The 14,342-nt window shown below is 47.7% G+C and overlaps 1 protein-coding gene across 1 annotated transcript in view; it reads left to right on the forward strand.

The window, feature by feature from the left end:
* Positions 1-14,342, forward strand: part of DGCR8 (DGCR8 microprocessor complex subunit) — a 31,717-nt gene that overhangs the window by 15,350 nt on the left and 2,025 nt on the right. Inside the window, exons 9-13 of the mRNA XM_004607484.2 lie at positions 1,643-1,725; positions 10,751-10,851; positions 11,130-11,236; positions 12,676-12,803; positions 14,206-14,319. Of these exons, the coding sequence (XP_004607541.1) occupies positions 1,643-1,725; positions 10,751-10,851; positions 11,130-11,236; positions 12,676-12,803; positions 14,206-14,319 (533 nt within the window). The remainder of the gene's footprint in view (positions 1-1,642; positions 1,726-10,750; positions 10,852-11,129; positions 11,237-12,675; positions 12,804-14,205; positions 14,320-14,342) is intronic.

Raw genomic sequence — 14,342 nt, forward strand, 5'->3', positions numbered from 1 at the left:
TCTGCCATGCGGGCGAGATACTCTTAGTAGCTTGCCGGGCTCTCCAAGAGGGGTGGAGGAACCAAACTCGGGTCTGCCACATGCAAGGCAAACGCCCTACCACTGTGCTATGGCTCCAGCCCTGAGAAATAAAAATAGAGGTCCCTTCTCCACATACTGCAGTTGGGCCAGTCTCCCAGCGTTGCCCCCTTTTCTCAAGGGTGTTAGAGTGTGCTCAGGGCCAGCTGGATTGTGCTGAGCACATTCTAGAATGGGTGTGCACTGAAAACTAAGCAAGACATGGACATGCTACCAGTTCTGGACTAGACTGAGTGGTTGTGTTGTTCACAAAGACTATTTCCTGAGTTCCTTAAGCTACAGAGTTGGGATTATTCTTTGTTTTATTTTGTGGTGCTGAAGATGGAACCCATGTCTCAAGCATGCCCATATCCGGCCTCCAGGGCAGTTATTTACCAAGCATAGAATAGTAGATCCCTGGGAAAGTTCATGTTTTTTTGTTGAAACCTAATTGTATATTTGACCATATGCTTGCTGTTTGCTTTTATGGCCGGCACTTAACCATGTTGTCTTGCAAATCAAGTCTGCTCTTTAGAAAGCATGAAGTGTGTTGGCTGTATCACAGTACAACTAGTTCTCAGAGTCTGAAAGTATTTTGCTGATGGGACTCAGTTTTCCTTTCCTTAGTATTGCTTCATTGTGCTGGCACTTGCTGAGTATGATTGGAAGAATTCACAGCAGTGTCTTGCCCTTCACAAGGCTTTTCTGTGCTCTTGCTTGCCTGATCTTCAGGAAGGTCTGTCACCCATGTGGATGCTGCCCAAAGATTGAAAGGCAACAGCTGGGTGTGACTGAGGTCATGGGGTGGACAAAACCACATAGTAGGGTTGGCGTGACGAGTGGTGACTGGCCGTGTGCCACTCCTCTCTATATCTCTGCCCAGACTGCAGCCAGGCACCTGAGCTCCACTCTTTGCTTCAGGGTCAGGCTCACCCTCCCCTCCTGCAGACCCTGCTTTCCTGCCCCAGTGACATTTGACAGCATCAGGCCGTCCCTGTCCTCTGTTCTACAGAAACTGCCTCCACAGTATGTCCAATTGGCCGCTTCTTCCTGCCACACTGGTCACAGTCTGCTCAGTCCTTAGTCCTCCCTTCTTGGTCCAGGCCCTGCTGTGCTGGCTGCCACCCCCCTCCCCCCACGCCGTGTTTCCTAGGTCCTGGATCTCTGCTTCCTTGCCTCCTACGAGTACCTCAGAAAGTGCACGTGGCTAGTTGCCAGGTGTGGCCTGTGAGGCTGCTCACTGTCTCCTCTCAGAAATGCCCTTTGGGGGCCTGGAGCAATAGCACAGTGGGTAGGGCATTTGCCTTGCATGTGGCCAACCCGGATTCAATTCCCAGCACCCCATATGGTCCCCCGAGCACCACCAGGAGTAATTCCTGAGTGCATGAGCCAGGAGTAATCCCTGTGCATTGCCGGGTGCGACCTAAAAAGCAAAAAAAAAGAAAAAAGAAAGAAAAAGAAAGAAATGCTCTTTGGGTCTCTAAGGATGTGCCCTGAGCTGTGGGGCTCCGGCCCTACCCAGGAGCAGCTATGCAGGCCGGGGAGTGACTGGGCCCAAAGCCTCACCTTGGGTTTTTTCCCACAGCCCGAGCCACACTCGAGATCCTTATCCCTGACTTTGTTAAACAGACCTCTGAGGAGAAGCCCAAAGACAGTGAAGAGCTGGAGGTGAGTGTTGGATCCTCCCATTATGCAGTTGGGGCTCCCCGCTTATTGTGCATGCAGATCTCAGCATCCAAGTTCTAGGTGGTTCTCTTTATATAACTGGGGCGGTTCTCTTTATCTTTTGTATATAACTAGAATTGTGTTTGTTGTTCTATGTCACTTTTATGTCACACTGTCACTTTTTCTCAGAATTTTTCCCCTGTGTTTTGTACCTGGGTGGTAAGAAGTAGTGCATAGTTAATGTGTTTGGAAGGAAATAAACTTTCCATAGATCTGTGGTGGGAATGAACCTTTGAGACCATTAATGTGGGTCAGATTGTTTTTTATATGAAGAGCCATTGAGAACTAGCTGTATTCTTTCTGGGAAATACCATTCTGTGATATAGTAAGGGCCTGCTTGAGGGATGCTTTTTTTTTTTTTTTTTTTTTTTTTTTGCTTTTTGGGTCACACCTGGTGATGCACAGGGATTACTCCTGCCTCTGCACTCAGGAATTACTCCTGGCAGTGCTCAGGGGACCATATGGGATGCTGGGGATCGAATCTGGCTCAGCCGTGTGCAAGGCAAACACTCCATCCTCTGTGCTATCTCCAGCCCTGAGGGATGCTTTTTGCTTTTTTGATAATAGCTTTATTTATATGCAATTGATATCCCACAAAATTTGTCCTTTAAACCAATACAGTTCAATGAACTATTGTGTATTTAAGAGTTGTATAAGCATCATAATAATCTAATCCTAGAATATTTTTATTCTAAAACAAATCTATTAGCGGTTACCTTCAATTTCTTTCTTTTTGGGGGTGTACATAGTGCAGTACATAGGCTGTACTCAGGTCTTACTCCTGGATCTGCGCTCAAAGAGCACTTCTGGTAGGGCTTGGAGAACTATATACCATGGTGCCAGGGATTGAACCTGGTTGTCTACTTGCAAGAAAACTGCCATGTGCACTGTACTATCATAACTTCTAATTCAGTCTGTCCCCTTGCTCCTTGGCCCTTCACAACTAGTAATATATTTGCTTTGTTTTGTCACTTTTTTTAAATGTATGTTTCTGTTTGGTAGGTATGTTTTGTTTTATTCAATTATTTTTGGATTTGGGGCCATACCCAGCTGAGCTCAGGGATCACTCCTGGCAATGTTTATGTATGCATTGCTGGGGATCAGACTGGGATTAACTGAATGCAAGACAAGCCCATTCAAACATAGTCTCTCTCCCGCAATGAGTTGTTTATCCTTCTTTTTTTTTTTTTTTGGGGTCACACCCGACAATGCACAGGGGTTACTCCTTCCTTTGCACTCAGTAATTACTCCTGACGATGCTTGGGGGACCATATGGGATTCTGGGAATCAAACCCAGGTTGGCCGTGTGCAAGGCAAATGCCCTATTCCCTGTACTATCTATCACTCCAGCCCCTTTTCTTTTTTTTTTTTTCTTTTTGGGTCACACCCGACAATGCACAGAGGTTACCTCCTGGCTTTGCACTCAGGAGTTATTCTTGGTGGTGCTCAGGGGACCATATGGGATGCTGGGAATCGAACCCGGGTCGGCCGCGTGCAAGGCAAACGCCCTACCCGCTGTGCTATTGCTCCAGCCCCCAGCCCCTTTTCTTATTTCCTTAACATGGTGGTATATCACATTGATTTTTTTAAAGTATGTTAAACCAGCCTTGTATTCCTAGAATAAATCTCACATGATCATGTTATATAAGCTTGTGTGTGTGTGTGTGTGTGTGTGTGTGTGTGTGTGTGTGTGTGTGTGTGTGTGTGTGCTAGGTTGAGTTTGCTAAGTATATTTATGTCCATGTTTGTGAGGGATGCTTTTTTTGTTTTAGGTTTTTTTGTGGTGTCTTTGGTATTAATTTCCAGGTGATCCTGCCTCATAGAATGAATTAGAAATGGTCATTTATCTTCCATTATATGGAATCTTTGAAAGATAGTATTACTTTATTAACTTTGTAAAGTTTTATTTATTTGTTTTGGGTCTATGCCCGGCAGTGCTCAGGGCTTTTTGTTGGTTAGTGCTCAGGGATTACTCCTGGCAGCTCAAGGAACCATATGGGTTGGTGGGGAATCAAACCCCGGTTATCCACTTGCAAGACTAGTGCCTTAGCTGCTGTATTATCTCTCTGGCCATACTATGTGTTTGATGGGCTTTATTAATGTTGTTGGTTTTAGGTCACATGGTGGTGCTTGGGAGTCTGCAGTTTCCCCCATCAGTACTTGAGACCATATGGTACCAGGGATCAAACTACACTCCAGGTCTTTGAGCCTGTTTCCTGGCCCCTCACTAGTGTTCTCTATGCCCATTATGGCTTATTTTAAAAAAGTCTTTGTCTAGTATGGCTTTCTTATGGAGTAACTGCTGCTCGCCCTCCCTACCACCACCACTAGTGGTCTGCTGAATTAGGTCCCTGGCCCTGTTGATGACTTTTATTTAGTTTTTAATTGGTTGTGGTGGTAGGGTGTTGGCTCCCAAGGAGAATCAGGGGCCACAACCTGCAGTACTTAACCAACAAGGCCAGACCACTTGAAAGGCCCAGTACTGTGGCACTGTTCAGGTTCGGCAATGCTGGATACCACCAGGGACACTCCCAGCAGTACCGAGATGCCTCCAGTGCCACACCCAGTGGGGATGGGATGGAAAGTGGGCTTGTGCTGGGGACCAAGTTCAGACCCTTGCTCACGTAGGGTGTGGGCCCCAACTCGTTAACTTTAAGTAGCATACTGGGGCAGAGATACTTGCACAGGAGTTATCTCCACTTCACAGCGTTGTCTTACTTTCATTTTGAATTTGTATTACTTACTGTTTATTTAGTGGCTGTCAGTCACCGTTAAGACTGCTGTAGAAAAGTATCACAGAGTGGCTTTAACACTTTAACAATTTCTCACCTCTCAGTTTTGGCGACCAGAAGCCTAAAAGCAGGTTGGTTCTTTCTGGGACTACAGGAAGGATTCCTGTATTCCAGGCCTCTCTCTTTGATTTAACTATGACCACCTTACTCATATGATTCCCCCTTCCTATGTGTTTCTCTCCAGATTCCCTCTTTAGAAGAACAGTTACCAGATTAGGACCCACCTCTTCCTTCTGTGAAGACTGTCCTCAGCGGCAGGACAGGATAGTTCAGTGGGCTGGAGCACACACTTTGTGCTGGGAGGCTTAAGCTTGGCTCCCTGCGCACTATGGGAAGCACTCCTGAATGCAGAGTGAGAAGTAGCCCCGGAGCTGGGTCTGTACGACCCCTGAACTCAAAAAAGAACCTAACAAGATGTTTTCTTCAGATAAGGTCATTTTGAATCTGTGGGTGAGGTTCAATCCACAGGATTGACTCTTCATAGATTAATTCTGTCAAGCTCAGGCCACAGATTGCCTTGAATTCCCTGAGAGAGAAAGGTTCTGAAACTTTGCCAGGGGGCACTCTTGAGTGCCAGCTCTTACCACAGCCTCTGGCAACAGTAATATGAAGCAGTTGCCAGTGATTATTTCCAATACTTCCTAAGGAAGGGGCTGTTTGCACTGAGTCAACTCTGACTTAGCCAAATAAAGATGAACCCTAAATTGGGGATTTTTCACTGAGCTGCCAGAGAGTCGGAGGGCAGTTGCTCTCTAGACCTAGGGCATAAGGGACCCTTCTTTCAGTGTCTGTGAGCTCTTGGTTCGCAGGGCTGGTTCTCAGATGTCAATGAATGAGTTAAGTTAAAATGCTACAAAGTCCATTGTTTTACACTAGAATCAGCCATTTTTCTTGAACAAAGGGTCCTCAGATTGTTGTTTCTCTTACTTCCTGAATTATAAAGAAATATTTTTGATGGTTTCTGCCATTATTATGAAGAAGTAAGATTTTGGTCCTTGTTCTTTTGCTCCACAAGTGTTTCTGGATGCATTTTTGAAATTTACCTATGTTTTTGGATGGTACCATTATAATAAAATATGATAAGATGCCCACGCAGTATTGAACTGCACTAAAGTTTTTATTGTTTTCTGTGCTCTGTTTAACTTCTTTTTTTTTTTTTTTTTGCTCACAGACCCCACTTAGAGCAGGTATCCTCAGAAGCTCCTCAGGGAAAAATCACATTTACAAATTTATTTGACTGACTCGTCAAAAGCTGGTGTTTGTGTTGATGACACTCTTTACTAGATCTTCATCAGCTGCCTGCCAAGATTTTTAAGATGGGTTGTTACAGAAAGGACTTTCTTGTTCCTAATGGCTCAAATTGGTCTGTTTCTGTCATGAGGGTGACTGTGGGATGGCCGAACTGTCCTGAGGGGCCCCGGCGTGCGAGCCCTGGTGCATGGTGTTTGCCTGTTGATATTGCAGCATCTGTCTCCCCTTTGTTGAAATTCCAAAGGGGAAGACAGTACTGAAGTGGACCAGCGGCGCCCTGAAGGGTTGCTGCTGACCATCATGTGCAGTGGCATAAGGTCCGCCCAAGAGGTGACACAGATGTCAGCCCCAGCCCCTGGGGTACAGTACTCGTGCTGCAGGAGGAGAGACTTGGGACCAAGTGGCTGATGCTGCTCACAATGGGCCAGAGCCAGACGGAGTTCTTCTGAGTGATGACTCACAGAAGCAACAGCTCCAAGGGCTGTTACTTGGAGCTTTTGCATGTGGGAGGACCAGGTTCCTTCCCTGGTGCTGCCGGGTCCCCTGAATACCCCCTAGACTGTAAGTATGGCTCAAACCCTGCTCTCCCACAGATCAGAGTTAGGGAAATCACTGAAGTGGTAGAGCACATATCTAGAATGTGTGAGGCTCTGAATTAGAGCCTAGCACCACATGACTCCCTGAACATCCTCAGGGGTAGCCCTGGAGGCCCCTGAGTGCCACAGGTCTGGTCCCTGTTCTTTTATTTGGGTTTTTTTCAGCCATGCCCAGCAGTACTCAGGGACTATCCCAGTTCTCAATGCTCTCAGTGGCACATTGGGAAAGCATGAGATGCTGGGGATTGATCCTGGGCCTCCTGCATGCAAAAGCATGCATTCATCCCATTGAGCTCTCTGACCTGCCTCTATTTAAAAAAAAAAAAAATGGAGCCATATATATCTCTTGGAGAGCCCTGCAAACTACCGAGAGTATCCCGCTCACATGGGCAGAGCCTGGCAAGCTACCTGTGGCGTATTCAATATGCCAAAAACAGTTATGATGGGTCTCATTCCCCTAACCCTGAAAGAGTCTCCAATTGTTGGGAAAGACGAGTAAGCACAGGCTGCTAAAATCTCAGGGCTGGGAGGAATAGAGATGTTAATGGTGCCCACTCAAGTAAATCGAGGAACAACGGGATGATAGTGATACAGTGATGGAGCCACTATTGAGTGAAACAAAAGTGAGTACTCTATATTTCAGTCTTTAGCTGCCAAGAGGAAGTAAGCTAACAGTTTGAGCTTCTCCAAGCCTCCTTCCCTGTAGGTCATTGCGTCATTGCTTCTATACTGTTGCAAAAGGCAGACTTTTCTCCACAGAGGGAAAAAAGATAATCACTAAAAGTAGCAAAATATTTAAGGGTTATGAATATCGGCCTTCTGTAGTAGACTTATGCTACCATTTGAACAATCTCCCTGGCTTTGAAAATTTTTTTTTAACTTTTTATTGAATCACTATGAGATAGAACCTTATAAAGTTGATTTCAGCCATACAGTATTCCAACATCCATCCCTCTACTAATGTACATTTCCCAGCACCACTGTCCCTAGGTTTCCTTCTATCACCCCCCACCCCCACCTTGAAAATTTTTTTATTAGCTCTTTTGTCTTATGCAAATGTTAGAAAATAGATTGTTATCTACAAAAGATTTTTTTTCAAATTTTGATTGGAATTGTGCTCATTCTTTACATCAGTTAGAAAAGAATTCATATTCAAACAACATTGAGTCTTCTGATTTGATGAACAGAGTTGCCTCTTTTGAGTCTTTTGTTTGTTTATATGTTTGTTTTGGGGCCATGCCTGGTGATGCTCAGGGATTACTCCTATCTCTGTACTCAATGAGTCACTCCTGATGGTGCTCTGGGCACCATATGGATGCCGGGGACCGAACTCAGGTCAGCTTTGTACAAGGCAAGTTGCCCTACCTGCCATAATATCTTTGGACCCTGTTTTTTAAGTCATTGATATCTTTTACTGGTGTTTGGTTACTTTCAGTACACATTTCCTACTGATATTTTCTTAGATTTAGAAGGACCCAAGAGATAGTACAGGGATTAAAGCACTCGTCTTATCTGCAGCTGACCCCAGTTCTAGTTCTGGCATAGCATCTGGTCACCGCCTGAAGTGACCTCTAAGCACAGTTGCAACAGTATCATACATATGACTCAACTGTCCTGCCACCCTCCGCCCCCACCCCCTCCCCCAAAAGATTTAAATGGAAGCATTTCAGCTGGTGGGTGCTGCTGTGAGCATGCTTTGGTTTTTGACTGTTTACTACCAGCATAAAGAAAGAGCATCTGTTGTTTGTCCATCGTCCTTGTGTCACGTTGCTTTGCTGGACTCATTCTCCTTTTTTTTTTTTTGCTTTTTGGGTCACACCCGGCAATGCACAGGGGTTACTCCTGGCTCTGCACTCAGGAATCACCCCTGGCGGTGCTCAGGGGACCATATGGGATGCTGGGATTCGAACCTGGGTCGACCACGTGCAAGGCAAACGCCCTACCCGCTGTGCTATTCCTCCAGCCCCGTCATTCTCATTTTTTGTAGGATTTTTTTTTGGACTTTTGAAAATGGTTGGACTTCTTACCAGTGTAGGTGCCTTTTTTCCCTCCTTACCATTTTGCTAAGAGCTTCAGCAGTGTTGAGTGGCAGTGGGGAGAGCAGGCCTTGTTTTATTCACTGGAGTCTTTAGTGTTACTTTCAGCGTCCTGGATCATACAATGAATTGATATTTGTTTCTGTTTAGATTTTTTTATGAAATTCTTTTTATAGAGTTGGTATCATTTCCTCCTCTAATATTTCATTCTCATCGATGATGCCATACATCAGAAATTAAAAAAAATTTTTTTTTCTTGCCATACCTGGCTAAGCTCAGGGGTTACTTCTGGCTTTGCACTCAGGAATCACTCCTGGCGGGGCTGGGCCGACCATATGTAGTTCCAGGGATTGAACCCCGATCAGCCATGAGCAAGGCAAGCATTATACTATTGCTTTAGCTCCTGAGTTTTTATTTGACTATAAATCTCTTCAGTAAGGCAGTTTTTGTGGTTTGTGCTCTCAGGGAACTGCCGTTGTGCATTGAGGTGTTGTGCTTTCTGTGTGCTTCCTCAGGGACCTTCCCTATCTGCCAGTGCTGCGCAAAAGGCTGCTTCTGCATTGTTAGGAAGTCACTTTTGTCCTCTGTACATGCTTGAGCTGCAGTTCCCACACTCCCTTTGAGGATCAAATAGAAGTAATCTGTGGCTGCTGGTGACGGGTTTGTTGGGCTGGGACAGCTCAGTGATAGAGCACTTCCCTGCGTATGTGAGGCCCTGGCTTAAGTCCCCAGCACTAGAGGGTCATCCTGGCAGAGTGAAAGTGCCTAATGTTGCTCGTGGGGCCGGGCCAGTGTGGTGGCAAGACTTCCCTGGGAAGTTCATATTGACATGGGCGCTCGAAAGTGAGGTGTCCTGTGTGCACCTGAAAGATCATAGCCTAGTGAGAGAAGAGACTTTCTTGCTCCCGTAATTGACAGCAACAGCCCCTTCCTTTCTTTGATGCAGGTGCAGGGAACCTTCCTCCTCACTGAGCAAACACCAAGCTGAGCCTGCAGTGCTAAGTGTGCTTGTAGTGGGGCGGGGGGGAAGGCAGGGAGGGAAGTGCTGCTGCCATGCACACAGGACAGCTGGGGGCTCCCAAGAAAATCTTGAGAGGCCTCAGAGTGAAGCCCCTTTGATGCCCTGACTTTTTTTTAAATTATTATTTTTTTTTAATTTTTGGGTCCCACCCGGTGATGCACAGGGGTTACTCCTGGCTCTGCATTCAGGAATTACTCCTGGCGGTGCTCAGGGAAACATATGGGATGCTGGGAATCAAACTCGGGTCGGCCGTTGTGCAGGGCAAATGTCCTACCTGCTCTGCGGTGAGAAGTGGGGGATGGGAGAGGGGAGGGAAGGAAGAGGGGAGGGGAGGGAGAGAGAGGAGAGGTGGAGGGAAGGTAGGGAAGGGAGGGAGAGGAGAGAGACAGAGAGAATAAAAAAGTTGGTTGAGTGTGTGTGTGTGTGTGTGACTATGTGTGTCATGTGTTCCTGTCAGCTGGACAGCGAACTCCAGTCATGCTGGACAGTTCAGTGAAGGCCCTGAATGTTGATGGGCTCAGCCTGGCTGTCTTGCTGGTCTCTTGTGCAGAACTCCACCCCCATCTGGTTTCACACTCACCTGGATATTTCTCTCGAGCCAGCATGACTTTGGCTTCAGGCAGGGCTGGTCCCTGCTTTGGACTTTGAACTTTCAGGGTCTGGCCAGTTTTTAGTGGAGGGGTTAGTTTTGGGTGTCTCACCCGACTGTGTTCTGGAGTGACTCCCAGTCTTGTTCAGGGGACCATATGTAGTATTTTGGATTCAAACTGAGGTCAACAGGGTATAAGGCAAACACCTTAACTCCTGTTAGCTCTCTGACTTTTGTGGGTAGTAATTATTTTGGGTTGGAGACCACACCTGTTAGTGTTCAGAGCTACTCCTGGCTCTGTGCTCAGGAGTCACTCCTAGCAGTGCTTGGGGAACTTACATGGTGCTGGGAACCAAGCTGAGATTGGTGACATTCAAGACAAATGCCATAGCCCCTCTGCCATCTCTCCAGCCCAAGCCTGGGTCCGCCTTACCCCCTCTCCTGGTACTGTCTTCAGCTTTTCCTCCTACGGTTATCTTTGGATTCTGACTGCTTAAGCGGACCCCAAGTCAGAAAAGGCCTGACTCTGTGGCCCCTGCACCAGGGCCCCAGCCCGGCCACACTCAGGTGTGCTGCAGAGTGAGGCAAAGGTGTGGGGTGCTCAGTGAAGTACCAGGAAGCTCTGGGGGAATGGCTCTGCAGATTTTGGGTCAGCACTTAAGGGGGGCTGCTTTGTCTTACAGTATTTTAACCACATCAGTATCGAGGACTCACGAGTCTACGAGCTGACCAGCAAGGCCGGACTGTTGTCTCCCTATCAGATCCTCCATGAGTGCCTTAAAAGGTAGGGCAGGGGCTGGGAATGCATCGCCCTGGGTGCCCGCCATCCTTACTGGCATGCATTCTGGCTCAGCGGGCACATGAACAAGCCCGTGCAGTATTATTTATGCACAACCCAGCAGCCCTCAGTGCCCAGCACTTCGGCAGTACTCCATAGGGTCAAGTGAACTCAAAGAATCTCTTCCTCTTAGTCAAGAAATGAGGTGGGGAAGAGGGTAACCCTTTGTCTGCAGAGAAACTTCTCAGCTGATGCTCCCCATTTGTCTTCATTTTCTTTTAAAGAAACCACGGAATGGGTGACACATCCATCAAGTTTGAAGTGGTTCCTGGTAAAAACCAGAAGAGTGAATACGTCATGGCCTGTGGCAAGCACACAGTGCGAGGCTGGTGTAAGGCTCTCTGCCCCTCCCTGCCCTGTCCTGCTGGCGCCCGCTCATGTGGGCGACCCTCTGCAGCATGGTGTATCCTGACCACCAGCTTAGATCTTGACCACCTGTGGCTGGGTACTCGGTATTATTGAAACCCCGAATCAGCCTTTCCCCCGGGCTCTGTCTGCTCATGTTTCCTAGACCACATGTTTCCCTTCTGTCCCCACTGCTCCCATCAGCCCTGGTGCTTGAGTAAGAGGTTTTCTCCTAACACTCACTATTGTACTCTCTGCTCACTGGACCCAGCTCTCTATACTCTTCTCCTCATTTGGTTTTTGGGATAACCATTTTTGATATATGACTAGTTTTATTGGGAAAGAGGATGCACACCCAGGTGTGCTCAGGGCTTCCTCCTGGTTCTACATTCAGATTGAACCCTAGTGGTACTCTGGGGATCGTAAGTGGTGCTAGGGAGCAAGCTAGGATCAGATGCATGCAAGTGTCTTAATCTTTGTACTATCTCTCTCGCCCTATAACTATATTTTGTTTTTGTTTTTGGACCACACCCAGCTATGCTCGGGGATCATTCCTGGTGGACTCAGGGGACATATGGGGTGATGGGGAATAAACCCAAGTCAGCTATGTACAAGGCAAATGCTCTACCTGCTGTACTATTTCTCCAGCCCTATACATATGCACACATATATACCTAAAAATATATATGTATAATATGCATATACACATGTATTTTGGTTGTTATTGTTTTGTTTTTTGGGCTTGCACTCAGCAATCATTCTGACGGTGCTTGGGAACCATATAGGATGCTGAGGATTGAACCTGGGTGGTTGTGTGCAAGGCAAATGCCCTATCCACTGTATTATCTCTCTGCCTCCCTCCCACCCCATACTATATTAAAAAAAAAATTAGGCACATAAAACCAGCATTCTTCATTAAGAGACTGAGTGCAAGGTGCCCTGAGAAAATTACAGAACCACATTTAGACTCTGTCTCCTGCACCTTGGCAGGAGTCCTTCCTGCAGCATCCTTGAGCAGCTTGGCAGGATGGAGGGACAGGCGGGATCCTGTCTGGGTGCCGGCTGGGTAACCTGGGTGGGCTCCCCTCTAGCTAGAGCTCCGGTGTGCTCTACTGGGTGTTGTTCTTGACACAGCCCACATTTGGCCCTGTTCTTCCCCTTATAACTCCCCTCTAGAAGCTGCTCTGAGCAGCTCCTGGCCGCAGGCTCCATGATGCATCACTTTGTCTCTATGCCTGATCATGGGGGAGATGTGTGACCTTGTCTTCTAGCAAAGTGGAGCAGGGGGGCCCAGTGCCATGGTGACTTCATCCCCACCTGCTTCTTGGAGACTTGGGCAATGGTACTTGTGCTCCTTTCTGGAGAGTTGACTTTGGACAGTTGGTTTGTGACCCTGTTTTCCATGTGTCCTCCCCCTTTTCATAGGTAAGAATAAGCGGGTTGGAAAACAGTTAGCCTCTCAGAAAATCCTTCAGCTCCTGCATCCACATGTCAAGAACTGGGGGTCTTTACTACGCATGTATGGCCGGGAAAGCAGCAAGATGGTCAAACAGGTAATCAGACCCTGTCCTCCTGCCCCTCCCCCAATCAGCACATATCTGGGAGCCTGTTGCCATCAGTTTCGAGTCTCTGCTAGGCCACTGCGTGGTGGTGATGGGCCCCTTCGTGTGTGTCTCCATCATGGAGGAGCCCTCACTGACTGGGGAGAGGGTTCCGGGCAGAGCCACAAGGTGGGATGGAGGGAGGGTACACGTCAGTGTGAAGGTTCAGAAGCTAGGCCTTCCTCCTCTCCCTGCAGTGCTCAGCCCTAGTGCTAATTTGAGGACACCCACTATTAGCTCAAAGGAAAGGGAGCATATGGGGCTTTCCCTGGCTGCAAACACCAGTTTCCCTTTAAACAGCTTGTGTGTGTCATCTATTTTGGGAAGATCTTCAGATTTAAACCAATACTCTTTAGATTTGAATGCTTTTTTGGGGTGGAGGGAAGAACTCTGAGGTGAGTTTTATGCTTTATTTGCACCCCCGACTCCCATCTTTACCCCCAAAAAAGAAAATATCTGGGTTTTGGTGCCCTAGGGATCAGAGGAAAGATCCTGTGGAGGGTAAGACTGCCTGGAATGACCCAGAGGGTCACACTGTGGACCCTGAGGTTCTCCTTGAATACACCTTTACTCCGAGTTTGCAAAGCAGGATCAGTGAGATGAGGCCAGGACCCCAGTGTGCTCAGGAAATTTCAGGTTACGTGTTGAGAAAATTTGATTACAGTGGACATCCAGCTTCTGCCTGCAGGCACCTGCATGCTTTTGGGCAGTGTCTTGGGCAGAGATTGAGGACACAGGGCAGGCTTTGGCCAGGGGGCGAGGAGCCGTAGTGAGCTGAGGGTGGCAAGGGCTAGAACCAGGGCCCAGCAGGCCACTTCAGAGGTCTCCTTCCTTCTTTCCATTCTTTCTTCCTCCCTTCCTTTCCTTCCCTTCCTTTCATTTCTTTCCTTTCATCCTTCCTGCCACATGTGGTTGTGCTCTGGGATTGCTCCTGGCTCGGCTCTGGGTCAACTGCATGTAAGCCAATTGCCCTAGTTTCTTAAAGTCACTCTCAGGACAGCTTAGTCCTTCTCTGGAATTGAGGGACCAGTGTGCAGCTGAGGCCCTGTGCTAGGGCCTGTCCTGTCTGCAGTGTACTGTTCCTGCTGAATAAGTCCATACTTTGCTCACTTTAGTCTGAGGGTTTTATACAGAGCCATGTCCAGCTTCTCATCTCCTGTGTCTGGGGCAAGCGTGGAGCTGAGTAGGGCTCAGGACTCCCTTGTCTAGTGCAGCAGACTTCTTGCTGAGGTCAAGGACACTGGGGGCAGCCATGGACTGTTCAGTGTCCTGTGCTATGTTGGCCTAACAGAGGCAGGTTGGAGGGGTAATCAGGGCCATGCGATTCCTGAGAGCCAGACTCTGTGCTCCCCAGGAGACCTCAGACAAAAGTGTGATTGAACTGCAGCAGTATGCCAAGAAGAACAAGCCCAACCTGCATATCCTCAGTAAACTGCAAGAGGAAATGAAGAGGCTGGCAGAGGAGAGGGTGAGTGCACAGCCCTGCCAGGC

This window comes from Sorex araneus, chromosome 11 (assembly GCF_027595985.1).
Source record: "Sorex araneus isolate mSorAra2 chromosome 11, mSorAra2.pri, whole genome shotgun sequence".
NCBI lineage: Eukaryota > Metazoa > Chordata > Mammalia > Eulipotyphla > Soricidae > Sorex > Sorex araneus.